Source organism: Sminthopsis crassicaudata, chromosome 4 (assembly GCF_048593235.1).
Source record: "Sminthopsis crassicaudata isolate SCR6 chromosome 4, ASM4859323v1, whole genome shotgun sequence".
In the NCBI taxonomy this organism is placed as follows: Eukaryota; Metazoa; Chordata; class Mammalia; order Dasyuromorphia; family Dasyuridae; genus Sminthopsis; species Sminthopsis crassicaudata.
Window position 1 is genome coordinate 415,796,264 of NC_133620.1, and position 17,038 is coordinate 415,813,301.

The 17,038-nt window shown below is 35.6% G+C and overlaps 1 protein-coding gene across 2 annotated transcripts in view; it reads right to left on the minus strand.

The window, feature by feature from the left end:
* Window positions 1-6,592, minus strand: part of LRRC39 (leucine rich repeat containing 39) — a 17,246-nt gene extending 10,654 nt beyond the window's left edge. For both annotated transcript variants that reach the window (XM_074262786.1, XM_074262785.1), the window contains exons 1-2: window positions 6,465-6,592; window positions 3,722-3,938 (exon numbers count right to left, since the gene is read on the minus strand). In XM_074262786.1, coding sequence (XP_074118887.1) covers window positions 3,722-3,834 — 113 coding nt within the window. In that variant the 5' untranslated portion in view covers window positions 3,835-3,938; window positions 6,465-6,592. The remainder of the gene's footprint in view (window positions 1-3,721; window positions 3,939-6,464) is intronic.
* Window positions 6,593-17,038: the final 10,446 nt, after the last annotated feature.

A 17,038-nucleotide genomic window follows, 5' to 3' on the forward strand; every position in this document is an offset into this window, starting at 1 on the left:
TATGTAATGGCTATTAATTAATTTTCCCATTAGACTAAGATGGAACAATTGTCTAGTAGATCTTGGTAAATGCTATGATTGTGATAGTTTCTATTTACAAAACAAAAGTCAAGTAACAAACTTAGGTTTCTTTATGGAAGCATGGTACAGGAGAAAGATCACTGATTCTAGAGTAGAAGGAGCAGAGTTCAAATATTATCATTGACACATGCTATCTACATGGCTATAAGCAACTCAGCCTTTTGGACCTCTCTTTCCTCAACTGTAATATGAAGGGGTTGGACTAGATTATCTGACATCCCTAGATTGACATCATTTTCAACTCTAAATCTATTCCTTGCTATCACTTTTTTTTACACTGATGATATTGATAATAAGGAAAATGTATAGACATTGCATACCTGTCATGGCATTAGCAAGCTCTATTTAGCAATCTCACAAAAAAATTCTTGTGGACAAGATGGAAAATAATAGGTTGAATAATAGTAGAGTTAGATAGATTCAGAACTGGTTGAATGAGTAGACCCAAATAGTAATAATGAATGGATTGATATCAATGTAAACAGTATATCTCTACTAGAGGTCTAAAGGACTTGACCAAAAATAATTTTTTTCATTGAGTTAGATGAAAACATATTTTTAGACAACATGAAGCTAGAAAAAGTAGCTATTATTTTAAATAGCTAACTCGGGATTAGACTGAATGAATAGCATAAAAGGCCAAATATGAGGTAAAAGTTAAGAGCTGAATTAAAATATTTTTATTTAATCAAAAAAAAGTCACCTGCATTAATACAGGGTATTGAAGACTGTAGGAACAGGGCAACTAAAAACACCACCTTACACCATAAAAATACATTTATGAGAATTATATCAAAAACTGATAAAGATTAAAAATGTAATTTTTCTATTAGAATTTAATAGAATTCCTTTTCCATTAAAATAAAAACTCCTTAAAGACAGGGATTTTTTTTTAAACTATTCTTTATATTCTTTAGTATTCAGCACAGTTTTAACACATAGTAAATGTTTAATAAATACTGATCTGTTAGGATTCTTACAAGGTACTAAAACAGTGGAATTGATAGAGAAAATAATTAACTAATTTAGTATGGTTCAGTATGATTGATCTTATCCTACAAGGAGATGTTATGAGCCAGAACTTGAAATAAGGGACTAAGTGGAATTGATGAGATAATGATTCTCTAATTGTCATGTACTTAGTACTTAATATAATTCCACAAGATTCACACCTTTAAGAGAGCATATATAAGGAGGAGCTCTCAGGGCCAAAGAGGACAAGCCCACTAGAAGCTCCCAGAGGAGGAGACAGATTCATTCCATCTTCCACCTTTATGCTGGATGGAGACATTCACAGGAGGAGAGGCAGAAGCTGGTAAGAGGCAAAGGACTAGCAGCAGGAGGTCTCAGAACCAAGGAGAGAGATAGGCCTCTAAGAAAGCTAACCAGGCCCAAGGAAGGAGACAAGACTTAAAAGGAAACAATAAAGGATTTGGACTTTTAACTCCTGGCTGCATTCAGGATGATTACTCTGAACTAAAACTAAGGCTGCCTCCAGAAGCCCCCCAAGAAACCTGCTCCCAGAGAACATTATATTTTAGAGAAAAATATTACACTGATGGACTTTTTAAAAGATTTAGATAAATCAATAGAAAATAGATGCAGAATCAGGAGTATTTTGGTGCTATATCCCTAACTTTCCTTTTAAAATATATTTTAGGTATTATTTTTATTTTTATGGTTACTTTTTATATCACATTAATTTCCAAAAATAGACTCTCAGCATTCAAATTAAATCAGTAAAACTAACCAATATATCAGCCATATCTAACAATATATGAAAGCATCATAGTCCCATGTCCACCTGTTCCATCCCTATGTCTACAATGAAAGATAGGAGTTACATTTTTCTCATCTCTTCTTTTGGGGCCAATATTTGCCATTAAAATCACATACTATTGTTTCTTTTTATGCTCAACCATCAGCAATAAATGCCAAAAGTGTTTTTAAAGTATTATTTGTGTCCTAGTGTGCTATTGTAGAATAATATTTTATTTATTTTAAGTTATTTTGAATGGGGCTTCCCTTTCTTCATTCTTTATCTTTCAAGATTAATATTGTTTATCTTCCCTCTTGAAGAGGCCCATGACATCAGGGGGATGAGTCCATGAAATGTAAGTGAATTGGATTGAAGCGAGGGCAGGCTGGTCAAGATCACCTGGTTCACTTTCCCCTCCAGAGCCATCTAGGTTCAGTGGCAAGATATAGATCAAGACGATCAGTGATGGACTTTTCCATAAAGCATTTCTTGATTCCATTATCAGAGACAGAATACTGGGTCTGAATGAACGTTGAAATTTTTATGTCATTTATGAATTAGAAATATTTCATATTATGGAGTATATCTTGGATGTCTACATATCCATACCTCCATAAAGTCATACTCTAACACTTTATTTTGGTGTGGTTATGTCCTTGACTTCTTGAAGGCTGTGCAGCAAAAAAAGAGCTCTTAAAGGATATTGAAAACATCTCTTCTTCATTGATTGCCTCACTTTTCACTGTTCAGCTGAAACATTTTCTTCTATTCTAAACCTTTTCTAATTCAAATGCCCTCATTCTTTTCATTACAACAGCCTTGTACTGAACAGGCTTTTCATTCATTTTGTGTCTACTTTATAGATCTGCATATTCTTATACATGTTCATGATGACAATAACTAAAATAATAATAGCTATCATTTATATAGTACTTTGGGGTTTGCACTGCACTTTATAAATACTATCTTTGTGTCTTCACAACAACGTTGAGAAATAGGTGCTATTGTTATCCCTTTTTTACAGATGAGGAAACTGAGGCTGAAAGATTTGCTTAAGCTCACACAGGTAATAAGTGTCTAAGGCCATATTTAAATTCAGATCTTCCTGACTCCTAGTCTGGTACTCTAGCCATTGCAGCACCTTACTGCCTTCAATATGCAGAATGAGACACATGTTTTTGCAATGAACCAACTGGGGCATTTGTTTTAGAAGAGTATGCACATTTGGTACACTGGTTTTTTATTTGTTTTGTTTTGAGCTTTCAAGGGTGTTAGGAAGAGAAAATAAATACTTCAGTTAAAAAAAAAAACTTTTTTACATGATTTTTTTGGGGGGTCAAGGCAATTGGGGTTAAGTGACTTGCCCAGAATCACACAGCTTAAGTGTTAAGTGTCTGAAACTGGATTTGGACTCAGGTCCTCTGGACCTGAGCTAGTGCTCTATCTACTGTGCCATATAGCTGCCCCAAATATCTATATATCTATATCTATATATAAATATATTTATTTATTTAAAAGAGCTGTTCAGATTCTTATGCTACCTAAATATATGGGACTTCACTGAAAAGAGATGGCCCATCTCTATGAAAAGCTGCCCAGGGTACTTTTAATGGCATTTTCTGCATAGAAAAATAAGAAGTCCAATCCTAAGTGGTAACCTATCAGCTCCCCTGGATGACACTAGTTATTTAGCTCTCTGAGGGCACTACTTGAGAGTCACAGATATCATCAAAATTACCACTATCCAAGAAGACTCCTTGTCCAATTTGCCCAGAAGGACTTCCGAGTTGTGTTTGTCAAGCACAACAAAGGATGAGAATACTTTTTGTTCCCAGGGCTGACAGAGCATGAGGCTTATTCATAACCATTTTTGGAACCTACTTCTGCTGAAACTCTTTTTCTCGCTTCAGGTCTTCAGTGTGTTTCTTGATCCTGGTTTCCCACACTTCCTTTACAGCATGGACAGCCCCCGTACGAACTGCAGTTTCTGTCATGGTTTTCTCACATGAAAGAAGGGGTCACCAATTTCACCAGAGACTGAAAAGCTGATTTATGGATGTCATCTCCCAGCAGACCTAATTGTACTGGAGGAAGTAGCCTGAATGAACAAACGAACGAATGAATGAAAAACATTAAGTGCTTACTTTGTTTCAAATACTGTGCTAAAAGTTGGGGGATTACAAATAGAAATTCAAGGCTGTCCCATTTCTCAAGGACCTAAATGTCTATTAGGGGAAGCAACACAAAGAGGAAGTCTCAATTATGGTATGGACAGAAAGGCCCAGGGGTTCTTAGTCTAAGAGTAACTCACATTTTTATCATTCTCTGGAGTTTGCCACAGGTTTCCTCATCATTACACTGTAATATAAGCAGTTAGCTAAGAAGTATCACTCTCATTTTCAATAAGAAAACTGGGAATTAGAGGAAGTTCCTAATAAATAATCTTTCTCTTTGATCATTCTTTAACTTTGTATAGCTAGTTCCTAATTGATGAATGGGTTTCCTAAACTGGTAGCATTATTCAAATTGCTACAGTATATTCCTATGGAATTAATTGCCATGTTTTACATAATTTTAAGTTGGTATATGCTACATTGGATACATGAGGGACTTTGTTAAATGCATGAATCAGGATCTAATTATAGCTGTATTTTTGAAAGGTTATGGGGCAAAGCCCCTTTCAGATTTTGCATATATAGTGGCCAGGAAACAATAGCCTGGCCCTCTGAAAGTGGACTCTTTGTGTGCCCACTCTTCCCACCCACTCAATTACAAGAACAACTAGGGAATTACAAGATTATAAAACTCAAGAATAATTGGTAAAAGGAGAGATAGCCTTTGTACTTGAAGGCTGTTGTTCAAAAATTGACAAGAAGAGACAGAGTAGAGACCTCAGGTCTACAAGACTGAGGAGGCTACTCCTGGTCCAAGACTAAGAGAATGTGGATCTTTTAAAAATCACAGCAGTGTGTAATGCCAGGATTTTAGATGAGCCCTTAGCTGGAGATGATTTACCAAATAATGACCAAGCAACAGAGTCCCATATTCAACTCAACAGAGACTCCACCCAACATAGAAAGCTTTTTTCTCTTCACAGCAATTCATGAAAACATAAAGTATGAAGGGATTATGACATATATGGATAGAGTGAGTCCCAAATGAATGAAATTGCAAGTCTTTCAAATATTTACCAAATATTCAATTGCCAGAATTCCTCCTTTTCTTTTCCTCAAGCATCCCAACCCTATGATTAATCTAATCTCTGAGCCAATAATTGGAAAAGGGGCTATACTTTCTATTTAATCAATAAATCAGCAAGAAGTTATTAAGCACCTATTATGTAGTAAACACTGCCAGGCACAACAGATTTTTTTTTTAATGGAAGTTAAGTTTTCAAAGAGCTCACATATTATAAAGAAAGTATTATACTTAAACTATAAATAAAATAAATTTGAAGTGGGAGGATAAGGAAAAGCTCCATGTAGAAGGTGACAGGAACTGAGCTTTTCAATATTATAATTTAATACTTCAAGATACTTATTTTATATATGCTTAAATGTCTGCATATTATCTCCCTAGAGAATTTATATCCCATGAAGACAGGGGCCATTTAATTTTTGTTGTTGCATTGCTATTGTTTACCACGGGGCCTAGCACAAAGGAACATAAATGCTTGTTGACTGATTTCCATGGATTTATAATCTCTCTGGTGGGGTTTGTCCCACCACTGGTACAAATCAATCACAACTCCTTACTGCCTCCTTTAAGGCAACAAATCACGACTCCTAACTGCCTTACTCCTTTTGCCAGTCATATCTACAACCAAAATTTGACATCTGAATTGAGATTTTCCCATCTCCCATCTCCAAGTTATATTCCATGGCTGGAATATTCCCCCTAAATTTTTCAAACCTTAGCTCAACCTTCATGAAGCCTTTCTTGGCTCTCTCCCCTTCTTTCCTAGTAAGCAAATTCTCCCTCTTGAAATTACATTTTATTATTTTGTACATGTTCTCCCCTGACCCTCCATCTAAGCTCTTCAAGGGCAGAGACTGATTTGGGGATTTTGTATTCTCAGTGCATTGTACATAATGAAACTATAATAGATAAATTTGAATTTAATATAAAAATCACCTGTTCCTTTGACTCCCCGGGGAGTCTGGAGCATTTAGCAGCATATGGCTTCAGATAATTTCCAAAGTTATCATCTATACTAGAGAGAAAACTGGGTTTTATAAAAACGGGAGTGGGAAGGGTAGTTATGAGAGGCATATATCCTGGGAAATAAAGGAAATGAAGTCCTTCTACCTTATATTATTATCACAACAGAAAGAGACATACCAGCACTTAGGACCTTGGCAATGACATGCCAGGGCTAGCAGGTCTGCCAAGCATTCAAAACCAAAACCAATCAAAATCAAACAAATCAGATCTGAAAGAAACACATCTTTGCCTTCTGTGAAATCCATTTTCTGGAAAAGAACAATTAAATGAGTAACTGATCTCTTGAGAGGTTTTATCCCGAATTTCAAAGTGGGTAGCTCTCTCTGGGCAAGCACGGACATGGGTAACGGGATCCTCAGCAGCAAACATTGGTAAGTGAGGGCAAGTCAGAAAAACTTACCAGGGCTGGCGGTGCTTCCAAACTCATTGATTGTAACTCTCCCAGGCAGGTTTGGCCGGTGCTACTCCAAGCAGTTCAGATCCTCAGCCACGCTGTGACCCAGAGGAGTGTCATGTCAGCCCAGGGCTAATTTTAAACCATGACAAAGCTAGGAATAGCAGGAATCACATGGGACTTGTGTGCAAAGGGCTGGAGAGCTCACGTTGAAAGTTTTCCCACTCACCGGGATCCATGGGCAGAGTTTGGGAGACTCACTGAAAGCAGTCTGTCCCCGTGATCAACACTTGGGTCATATAAGCAGACGGGGCTGCCAGGTCCTTGATCCACAAAAGCTTAGAGCGAAGGCACAAAGACTTCAGGACAGTACCTAAAAATCAGACCTAGGAATGCGAGGAGGAGCCCCCAGCCTTTGACATTGCCGGAGTTGTAACTGGGAATTCCGGTCCTGGGAGGCAATTGATTTAAGGAAGGGGTGTCCGACTCCTAGCCCACAAGCTCCAGTGGACTCACAAAACTCCCAAGTATGGACTGAAACAGATAAAAGCCTAATTGGGAAATGTTTAACAAACGAAATGAAAATACCGCATAGATAATGTTAATTTAAAGTTTTCCGAGTTAATATGCGGCCCACTGGGATCCGTTCCTATTTCAGTTTGACATCACTGGTTGACACAACACGACCCGTGTAGTTGAAGTAGACTGAGGACACGAGGTAAGGAATTTGAGTCTGAGAAAATGGGGGGTCTCTGTGTTTGAAAGGGAAGGCATTGGGGTAGAGAAGAACACGAATGACTCACTGAACTCATTGAAGAAGGGCAGAGAGAGTCACAGGTGAGAGCAAAAGGGATCTGTATAGCATATATGGAAAAAAGATTTCTTTTCCTGAGGCAATTGAGGTTAAGTGACTCACCCAGGGTCATAGAGCTAGGAAGTGTTAAGTGTCAGAGGACAAATTTGAACTCAGGTCCTCCTGACTTTAGGGCTGGTGCCCTAAAGTGGATAGCACTGCACCACCCAGCTACCCCCAGGATGTATGGGAATTTTTAAAAGGTTGATAAGACTGACAGAGGAGGGTTTAATAGTAAGGAGTAAAGGAATATAATAATTATTCTTCCTCTTCTCCTCCTGGAATCAGCCGGCTGGTTTAGTGGGAGAGTGCAGTCAGGTCCAATTCAAATTCATCCTCAGGCACTTACTATATAACTCTTGCACAAATCACTTAACTTCTGTCTAACTCAGGCAGTTTCCTCCGTTCTAAAAAGGGGATAATAATGGCACTCATCTTACATGGTGGGTGTAAGGATTAAATGAAATAATATTTGTAAAGCACTTAATTCAGTGCCTGGCACTCAGTAAATGCTTGTCCATCTTTTTCTTCCTCATGGCCCCATGATTCCCGGGGTGTGAGGAAAGGAACAATCAGTCTTAGGGTACCAAAAGATGTGGTATCTTCAGGAGCAATGAAGATACAAAAGAAATGTGAGGAGATAGGATTATGATTTAAGCGGGCATCCCATCCAGCCATTTTTGCATTTTGGGAGAATGAGATCTATAAAGATGAAATCACTCATTTGAGTTCACTCAGATACAAAGTGGCAGAGCTTAGACTTGAACTTGGGTCTTTGGGCTTTAAATGTGAGAATACTGACACTGTACTACGGTGGAGGAGGGTTTGAAAAGGTATATGGAAAAGGAAGTCAGAGAAAGCTAATGACTGGGAATTGCTAAGGCTGAGTGCATTAAGAGAGGAGGAGCAGAAATAACTACTGGAAGCCTTTGATACTGATTCTCCTAGATCAGGGGTTCTTAATCTTTAATTAAGATGGATTTCAAGAGGCTTGTGAAACAAATGACATCTTTATTTTTGCAAAATAGTCTTTGCATTTAAAAAGTGTTATTCTGAGAAGGCATCCTTAGCATGATACAAAAAAGATTAAGAATCCTTGGTCTGGATGATGCTAAACTGATTTCAGTTGTACACAACACAGGTCACCAGAGCAGAGTACATTCTGGTTGGAAATTAGACCACAGAGAAGTAGAAAGGCATGGGGGTAGCAGCCCAAGGTAGGGATACAAATGGGAAAACAGAATGCTGGCATCTGACTCAAAGCCCCTTTGACCTTGGGCAAGTTCCATTGCAGGCTTCAAGTGACAATTATTCCCATAAGGTAAGACAGAAAGTAGTAAGTCCCTGGAAGCTATTCCTAGGTGCCTAAATTCTCAGTCAGTCCACAAGCATTTATTAAGAGCCTACTATGTGCCAGACATTGTGTTATGCCCTGGGGACACAAGGAAACAGTCTGTTTTCTATGAATGCATAATAATATTGGGAGGACAACATGCAAACAATTATATATAAACAAGATAAATTGGGGCTAAGCTCAGAGGGAAGGCACTAAGATTAAGGAGGACTGGCAAATTTCTTGTGGAAGCTGGGAATTTCGTTCAGTCTTGAAGGAAGCTAGGAAACAGAGATGAGTAAAGAGAGTTCCAGGAGTGAGGTACAGCTCCTGAAAATGCATGGAATCAAGTAATGGAATACCTTTAGAGGAGGAAGGGAGGGAATAAGCGTTGATTAAGCTACATTATTCTATGCACTCCACAGGTATTTCATTTGATCCTCACAACAACTCTGGGAAATAGGTGCTATTATTATCCCTATTTTATAGATTAGGAAATTAAGGCAATTAGAAGTTACTTACCTAGGTTCATCCAGCTAAGTCTTCCTGACTTTAGGCCCACTGCTCCATCCATTGTATAGGCAAGAAGCCAGTACTACTGAACCGGAGAATATGTGAGAGGAGTAAGTGAGACAGGGAAGTAAAGAAAGTGCTAAGTTATGAAAAGTTTAGAATGCCAATCAAGAGGATTTTATATATTGATCCTGGAGGTAATAAGGGAGCCACTAGAGGTTATGGACTAAGGGGGTGATATGGTCAGGAGATTTGCATGAGCTGATGTTGAGTGAAGTGAGCAGAACCAGGAAAACATTGTACATGGTCAACGGCAAGATTATTTGCTAATCATCTATGATAGACTTAGCTCTTCTCAGTGATCCAAGGCAATTCCAATAACCTTTGTATGGAAATTCCATCCACAATCAGAGAGAGATTGGAGAATGTGGATCAAAGGATAGTGTTTTTACCCCTTATAGTTTTTTTTTTTCTTTCTCGAGGTTTTTCCCTTTTGATCTGATTTTTCCCTCCCAATATGATTCATGGAAATATGTAAAAAATGTACATGTATAACCTAAAAAAAATTAAAATAATGAGTTGGGAGATGTTGAATTTAAAATGTATACAAGGAGTTTTTTTCTTTTTTCAGGGTTTTTCCCTTTTCTTCTGATTTTTCTCTCCCAACATTACTCATGGAAAATTGTAAGAATATATATGTACATGTATAACCTAAAGAAATAAAATAAAGATAATGAGTTGGGAGATCTTAAATTTAAGATATCTACAAGGATATCTCCAACTGGAGATGTCTAAAAGGAAAAGGAAAATGTAAGGCTGGAGGTTGGGAGAAAGATTTAGGCCTGGACAAATGGATTTAAGAGTCATCTACATGAAGATGACAATTGAAAACATTGTTCAGAAATAGAGTTATGATTATGATTGAGTGGAGAAGTGGAGAAATATAGGAGAGGTGTTGTTAAAGTAGAAATGACAAAATTTAGCAATTAGTCCAATGTATGGAGTGTAAATGAAGATTTGGGGAATGATACTAAGGTTGTCAATCTGGGTAACTAAGGGGGTGATGGTGCTCTTGACAGTAATAGGGAACTTCAAAAGAAAAGGTTTTTTTGTTTTGTTTTGTTTTTAATGGTATTTTATTTTTCCAAATACATGCAAAGACCATTTTCAATATTCACTGTCACAAAACCTTTTGTTCCAAATTTTTCTCCCTCTACGTCCCTCTCTACCTCCCCAAAACAGCAAGGAATCTAATATAAATTAAACGTGCAATTCTTCTAAATATATTTCCATATTTGTCATGCTGAACCAAAAAAAAATCAGATCAAAAGAAAAAAAAACAATCTTTTTTTTTTTTTCCAAGAAAACCCCAAAGGGAGGGGGAGAAGGGTGTCACAAAAAAAATCAAACACAATTGAAAAGAAAGAACATCTGGTCCCTCATCCAGGTTTCAGAGAAAAATATGTGTAAACTATCTGAGGAAAAAGCAAATACAAAGCAACATGAGCTTTAGATATAAAAATGTTATTTGTTGCATGCATTTTCCAGTTATATTTTGCTCATATGATTCAATTAAATGCTTTCTTATTTAATTTCAAATGATTCATCTAGGTTATGAGAAGAATAGTCTTTAGATGAGGACTCTAGGTAAGAATATCTTTCTTTCTCATCCATATACTGCCACCATTCTTTTGAAGGTCCTTCTACCGGGACTATTGCAATAGTTTGCTGTTGAGTCTGTCTGCCACAAGCATCTCCAGTCCATGCTCCACTCAGGCAACAAAATGATTTTTCTAAAGTACAGGTATGACCACCATTCAGTAAATACTAGTGGCTCCCTATCACTTCCTGAATCAGATATAAACTCAATCAATTTATCTTTTTAAATTATTTATTTAAAATTTAAATACAAAATAAGAACAAAATAGAAAAAAGAAAGACAGAAAGAGGGGGAAAAAAACATTGTCATGTGTCCAGCAGAACATTAGAAAGGATTTGAAACATGTAACAATAAATTTCCACTTCGAGAAAGCATATATAATAATAGAAGACATTATATTCATGACCATCTGGTCTTTTCTTTGCTTCCTTGTAGGTTATTCTTTTGTTCTTTGCTGTGCAATTTTTACTTTATTCTTTTTTCCTACATCCCTACCCCAGTTCCCCCAAGCAGGCTACAATTAAGTACAGATATATTTATATATACATAATACTACATATGTGTGTGTATCTATCTATATATCTATATTTATCTATATCTATCTATCTATCTATCTATATACAGAAACATATCCCTATATGCATACATATACATATACACATGTATATACATAGAAAACAATATTAATATGGCTGACATATAATGTAGATACAATGAATACTAGCCCTACTTTTTTCCCTAATAAATCCTACTCTTGATCCTTGTTATTATGTTTATGTATATCTCATTTCCTATCCCTGCTAACTTTTCTACTTCAGTTCTGCTCCTTGACTTGTCTTGCTATTTCTTCCCAAGGATTCCTCCCTTATCTCCCCCCCCATCCTTTTACTTTCTCTTTATTCTATTTCCATTAATCTATATTCCTTATCCCACTCCTATTAATCTATACACCCTTCTATATTCCACCTTATCCTATTCCTTCCACCTTTATTTCTTTAAAGATTTTGGAAGGTGCTATGCCCTTCATGGTATATGTGTGTGTATGTATGTGTGTATATACAGATCTGCATACTATATATATATATATATATATATATATATATATATATATATATATATATATAATTTGTATGTATATGTGTGTGTATGATGTGTATTGTTCCCTATTTAACCCATTCCTGATGTGAGTAGGTTTTCAGAACTACCAGCTGTCCTCTCCCATCTAATGCCTCTATATTGGTTCTTTCTGTGCACCTCATTCAATAGCATAGCTACTATTTTTACATTTTCCTATGTGGTTTTGCTTTTTAGAGTCAGATCATACTCTCTTCTGTCCCAATCTTTTTTTTTTCAACTACCCAATTACTGATGTCAATCTTAGACATAAAGTTTATATTTCCACATATAAAACAATTTCTCCTTATTAAGTTGTTTGAAATTAGTCTTTGATATTACCTCTTATGTGTTAAATTTTCTACTGAGTTCAGGTTTGTTTGAGGCAAAATCCTGAAAATCTGTGATTTCACTAAAAGTCCTTTTTTTCCCATTCATTATTATATTTAATTTTGCCGGATATAATATTTTTGGCCACAGGACTAGTTCTTTTGATTTTCAATATATCAAAAAGTAGAAATAAAAAAAAATCCACAGATCACCACCTCAGTGAGATCCTTATGGAAAACATAGTAATATTATTGCCAAATTTTGAAACCCTCAGATCAAAGAGAAAATTTTATAAGAAACAAACAACCCAACAAAATACCAATTCAAGTAATTGTAGCTACAATTTGAATTGTGTAGGATTTATCAGTAGCTACAATAAAAAACTACAATCCTCTCTCTGTCTCTGTCTCTGCATGTGTCTCTGTCTCTCTTTTGTTCTCTCTCTTTTTCTTTTAGTCTGTGTGTCTTTGGTTTCTAAAATATCACCTTCTACAAGGAGACTTTTTCAATCTCTCTGACTTCTAGCACCTCCCCTCTATTGAATATTTCCTATTTACTTTCTCTTATTTGCACATCACTGTTTGAATTTTATCTCTATTGGATTGTGAGTTCCTTGAGGAGCTAGGACTGTTATTTGTCTTTCTTTATATCCTAGAACTTTTCGTAGTGCCTTATATATAATAGGTACTTAATATATGTTTATTGACTGACATTGATCTCAAGGGTACTGGATATGGGGTCCTGAAGACTGACATGCCCAATTATTTAAAGTAACTGATGATTATATAAAATAGTTAACACTTTATAGTGTTATAAATTGCTCTCTGTCTCTCTTTTACACACACACACACACACACAGAGGAATATGACATATAGAAAGATAAATATCTGCCTGTGATATCTGATAGTAAATATGAAAATTAGCATTTTTTAACCTATCTACTCACCAACTTCATTTTATATTTAGTGATTTTACCTTTTTTAGTCCAAGCCTATGAAATCACAAGTGTATAAACTCCCTCCATCTACAGAATAAACACTTGTCTGTTATTTGAAGATTAAATTGACTATCACTTTATTATTTATCTTATGTACAGTTATTTTGTCTTATAACTGCTGTCATGGTTCTTTGCCTCTAAACTTAGTGCAGAAATTCAGATTGCTTTAATGAGTTAAGTTTATTTTTCATTTTTATTTTATTTTATTTTATTTTATTTTATTTTATTTTATTTTATTTTATATTTTATTTTATCTGAGGCTGGGGTTAAATGACTTGTCCAGAGTCACACAGCTAGGAAGTGTCTGAAACCACATTTGAACTCGGGTCCTCCTGAATTCAAGGCTAGTGCTCTATCCACTGCAACACCTAGATGCCCCTATGAGTTAAGTTTAGAAACCCAGTTCTTTGGCTATTCATTGTCCTATTCTTGCCCCAAAGAAATCTGCTATCCTTAGAGGTGGTAAATAGATACTAGGGAGTCTAGTCTACTATCTTTACACCACCAACCCATCCTTCAAGTAGTTATATTTTATTATTCAAAAAAATCTGGACCATTATCTTTAACTTTACAGGTAGACTCAAACAACAAATTTTTCTTTTTTCTTTTTTTTTTTTATTCATTTTTCCAAATTATCCCCTCCCTCCCTCCACTCCCTCCCCCCGATGGCAGGTAATCCCATACATTTTACATGTGTTACAATATAACCTAGATATAATATATGTGTGTTAAATACCATTTTCTTGTTGCACATTAATTATTAGCTTCCGAAGGTATAAGTAACATGGGTAGATAGACAGTAGTGCTAACAATTTACATTCACTTCCCAGTGTTCCTTCTCTGGGTGTAGTTATTTCTGTCCATCATTGATCAACTGGAAGTGAGTTGGATCTTCTTTATACAACAAACTTTTCTTAGTTACATGAAGGGAAGAGACGGTTGTTGTTAACCCCTCAATTCCAAATTCTAACCAATCCATATCATTCCTCACTCTTCTGCCATGTAACCAATTATATTGCTCTCAACCCCATGATGTTACTAACTCTATAACCACCTGCCCTGCTTTTTTTTTATTTGTTTGTTTTAATCTTATAAAAAGGAACTGAGTCCCCATCTCAGGGTCTTAGGCTAAACTGAAGCGAGCCATTGACTCATTCTATTGGCAGGTAGCACCCCAGTTAGTAAAATTTTATCTTGCTTAAAGAGAATGTGTCTCAGTCTATCTTTGTTGAATTTAACGCATGAGAAGCTTTAGAAATTTGCTTGGGTGTCACTGCTAGTATGAATTTGAGGCAAGCTTCAAAACCAATTGTCTGACTCCAAGACCAGCACTCCATCTACTATGCCATCAATCTTTCAATTACTTTTTTTTTTTTTTTTTTTGCAAGAGGAAAATAGTCTGTTATATGAAGAAGGAAAATAGAGACTCCCACAAGGGGTCAGTTCTCCAAACTCTGACCACCTGAGCTCAACTCAACTGATAAAAGTGATATTACTAATAAGATCTCAAAATAAGTTCATGGTAATTTTACTAGGAGAACAGCATGACATAGTGAATAGAGAATCAACCTCAGAGCTAAGAAATCTAGGATTCAAGTTCTCCTGACACAAACTGACAATATTACCATGGGGAAGTCATTTAACTTCTCAGGGGCAGGAAAACTCTAAGACTATGAAGAGAAGAGAAATTGCCATCCCTCAATGCCAGAGGAAATTTCCTTATTCTGAAGTTGTATATGATAGTAATTCTCAAAATAACATATTCCAATAGATTGGATGCAGGAGCAGATATGAAAATCCAGCTTTTATTAAGAAATATATTAGAGTATGGGATTGCCTGTCATTGGGGGGAGGGAGTGGAGAGAGGGGGGGATAATTTGGAAAAATGAATACAAGGGATAATATTATAAAAAAATTACTTATGCATTTTATACTGTGGAAAAAAATTCTAAAAAAAAAAGAAATATATTAGAGAGATTTGCAAAGATAGGTAAAACAATGCTACTTTTTCTCACTATTTTTTTCGGGGGGGGAAATAGTTATTTTTCAATAAAACATGTTTACTATAATGAAATTATTAGTTTTAAATGAATTAAATATTAAAATGTATCAGTTTTATTTTCTAATATAGCAAATATCAATAGATATAATTCACATTTTTAAAAAAGGCTCTTTGGTGTCCTTAATAATTTTTAAGAATCTAAACAACAGAATTTTTGGCCAGTAATAATGAAATTGCAGCTCCATTCCCTATCTCTAAATTTCAGACAGTTACCAACAATAGGAAAGCAATTGCTTAATGATAACTAAATTTGTATGTGCAGTACTATTGATTTGGGCAGTGGCTGGAGATTTGTTCTGTGGCTGGAAGGCGGGGAACAGAAGTAGGAATGTCTAGGCTATATCATTCCATTCTTTTCTCATTGCATTCCACCCTTAATTTAGCTTCTTAAATAAGAACCAGCCAAGAGAAAGAACATTTTACATACCTCAGTAAACAGCTGTGCCTGACAAGTTTGGGCTCTTTGCAAACTGCATCTGAGATGATTGAATGAATCAATGGATGAATGAATAAGTATTTATTAAGTACTACTTGCTAAATCATTGAGAAGACACATATTGAGCAAGGCAGTCTTTGCTCTAAAAATGTTCACATTCTCAAGGGGAGGAAATAGTGTACTTCAGGTTACAAAGGTATGGGATTTGAGGCTTATTATATATTTTGCTGAAGTATAAATATATCTATTGCACACCTCGACTCTCAAATCTTCCTGCTTTTCTTTTCCTATTGCCTCATCCTCAGCTGGTGCCCAGAAGAACTTTCTCCTAATTTTAGCCATTCTTCAGGCCTGAAATTCTATCTTAGCTAATACATTGTTTCTATCCTTCCTCTTCCCATATTTCCTCTTCTCTGCCCCTCTTTTCAGCTCTCCCTGTGCTTTCTTCCTTCATTACAATATAAACTCCTTGATGGTACAGACTGACCTGTTTGCTGATATTTGTATTCCTGGTGCTTAGCACAGTGCCTGGAGCAGAATAACCACTTAACAAATGTTTTATTTCTATCTATATCTATCTCTCTACAGCATTTCCTTGAACTATCAGAACTGAGATCAGTCTCTCAAATCCAGATGAAGCCACCATGTTGGCCCTTCCATTGTGATCACCACTTCCTTCTTTATATGGTTCTTAACCTCACCTTTAATGAGACATGTTGGAATTCTTCCAATAATTTAAGCCAAACTCAATTTTTTAAAAGGTAGTTATATCTTAAGAATTTTTGTCTTGTTTATAAAGTCAAGGTTTGATAACCTATTGAATATAAAAATAAGAGTTACTTTTAGTTTATATTGGAATATTTGTGTTATATAAATATTTTCAAGAGTTATCTTTCCTCTTACCAATATAGTTCATCTCTTTTAACTTTTAAAAAAAATGTACAAGTTTTAAAATTAGATACTACTAATACTAATTTATAAAAATAGAAAAATCTTTTAAGCTTATTTTTATATCATTTTCTAGTAAAAATCTGAAGTGGTCGTCATTGGTCTGTTATAATGATTATTGTACCATATTATACTGTATACAAAATGAACAACTCTTGAAATTTTAAATCCTGGCAATTAGAGTAGGTGAAACAAAACTCACTTAGCTACTGATAATAAGAAATGATATGATTGCAACTACAGTACATATATTGTACCAAAGAAATTTGTAATAATATAGTGTCCCATGTTAACATTCTGACAAACCTCCTTATTTTTGCAATAAGTGTGCCAA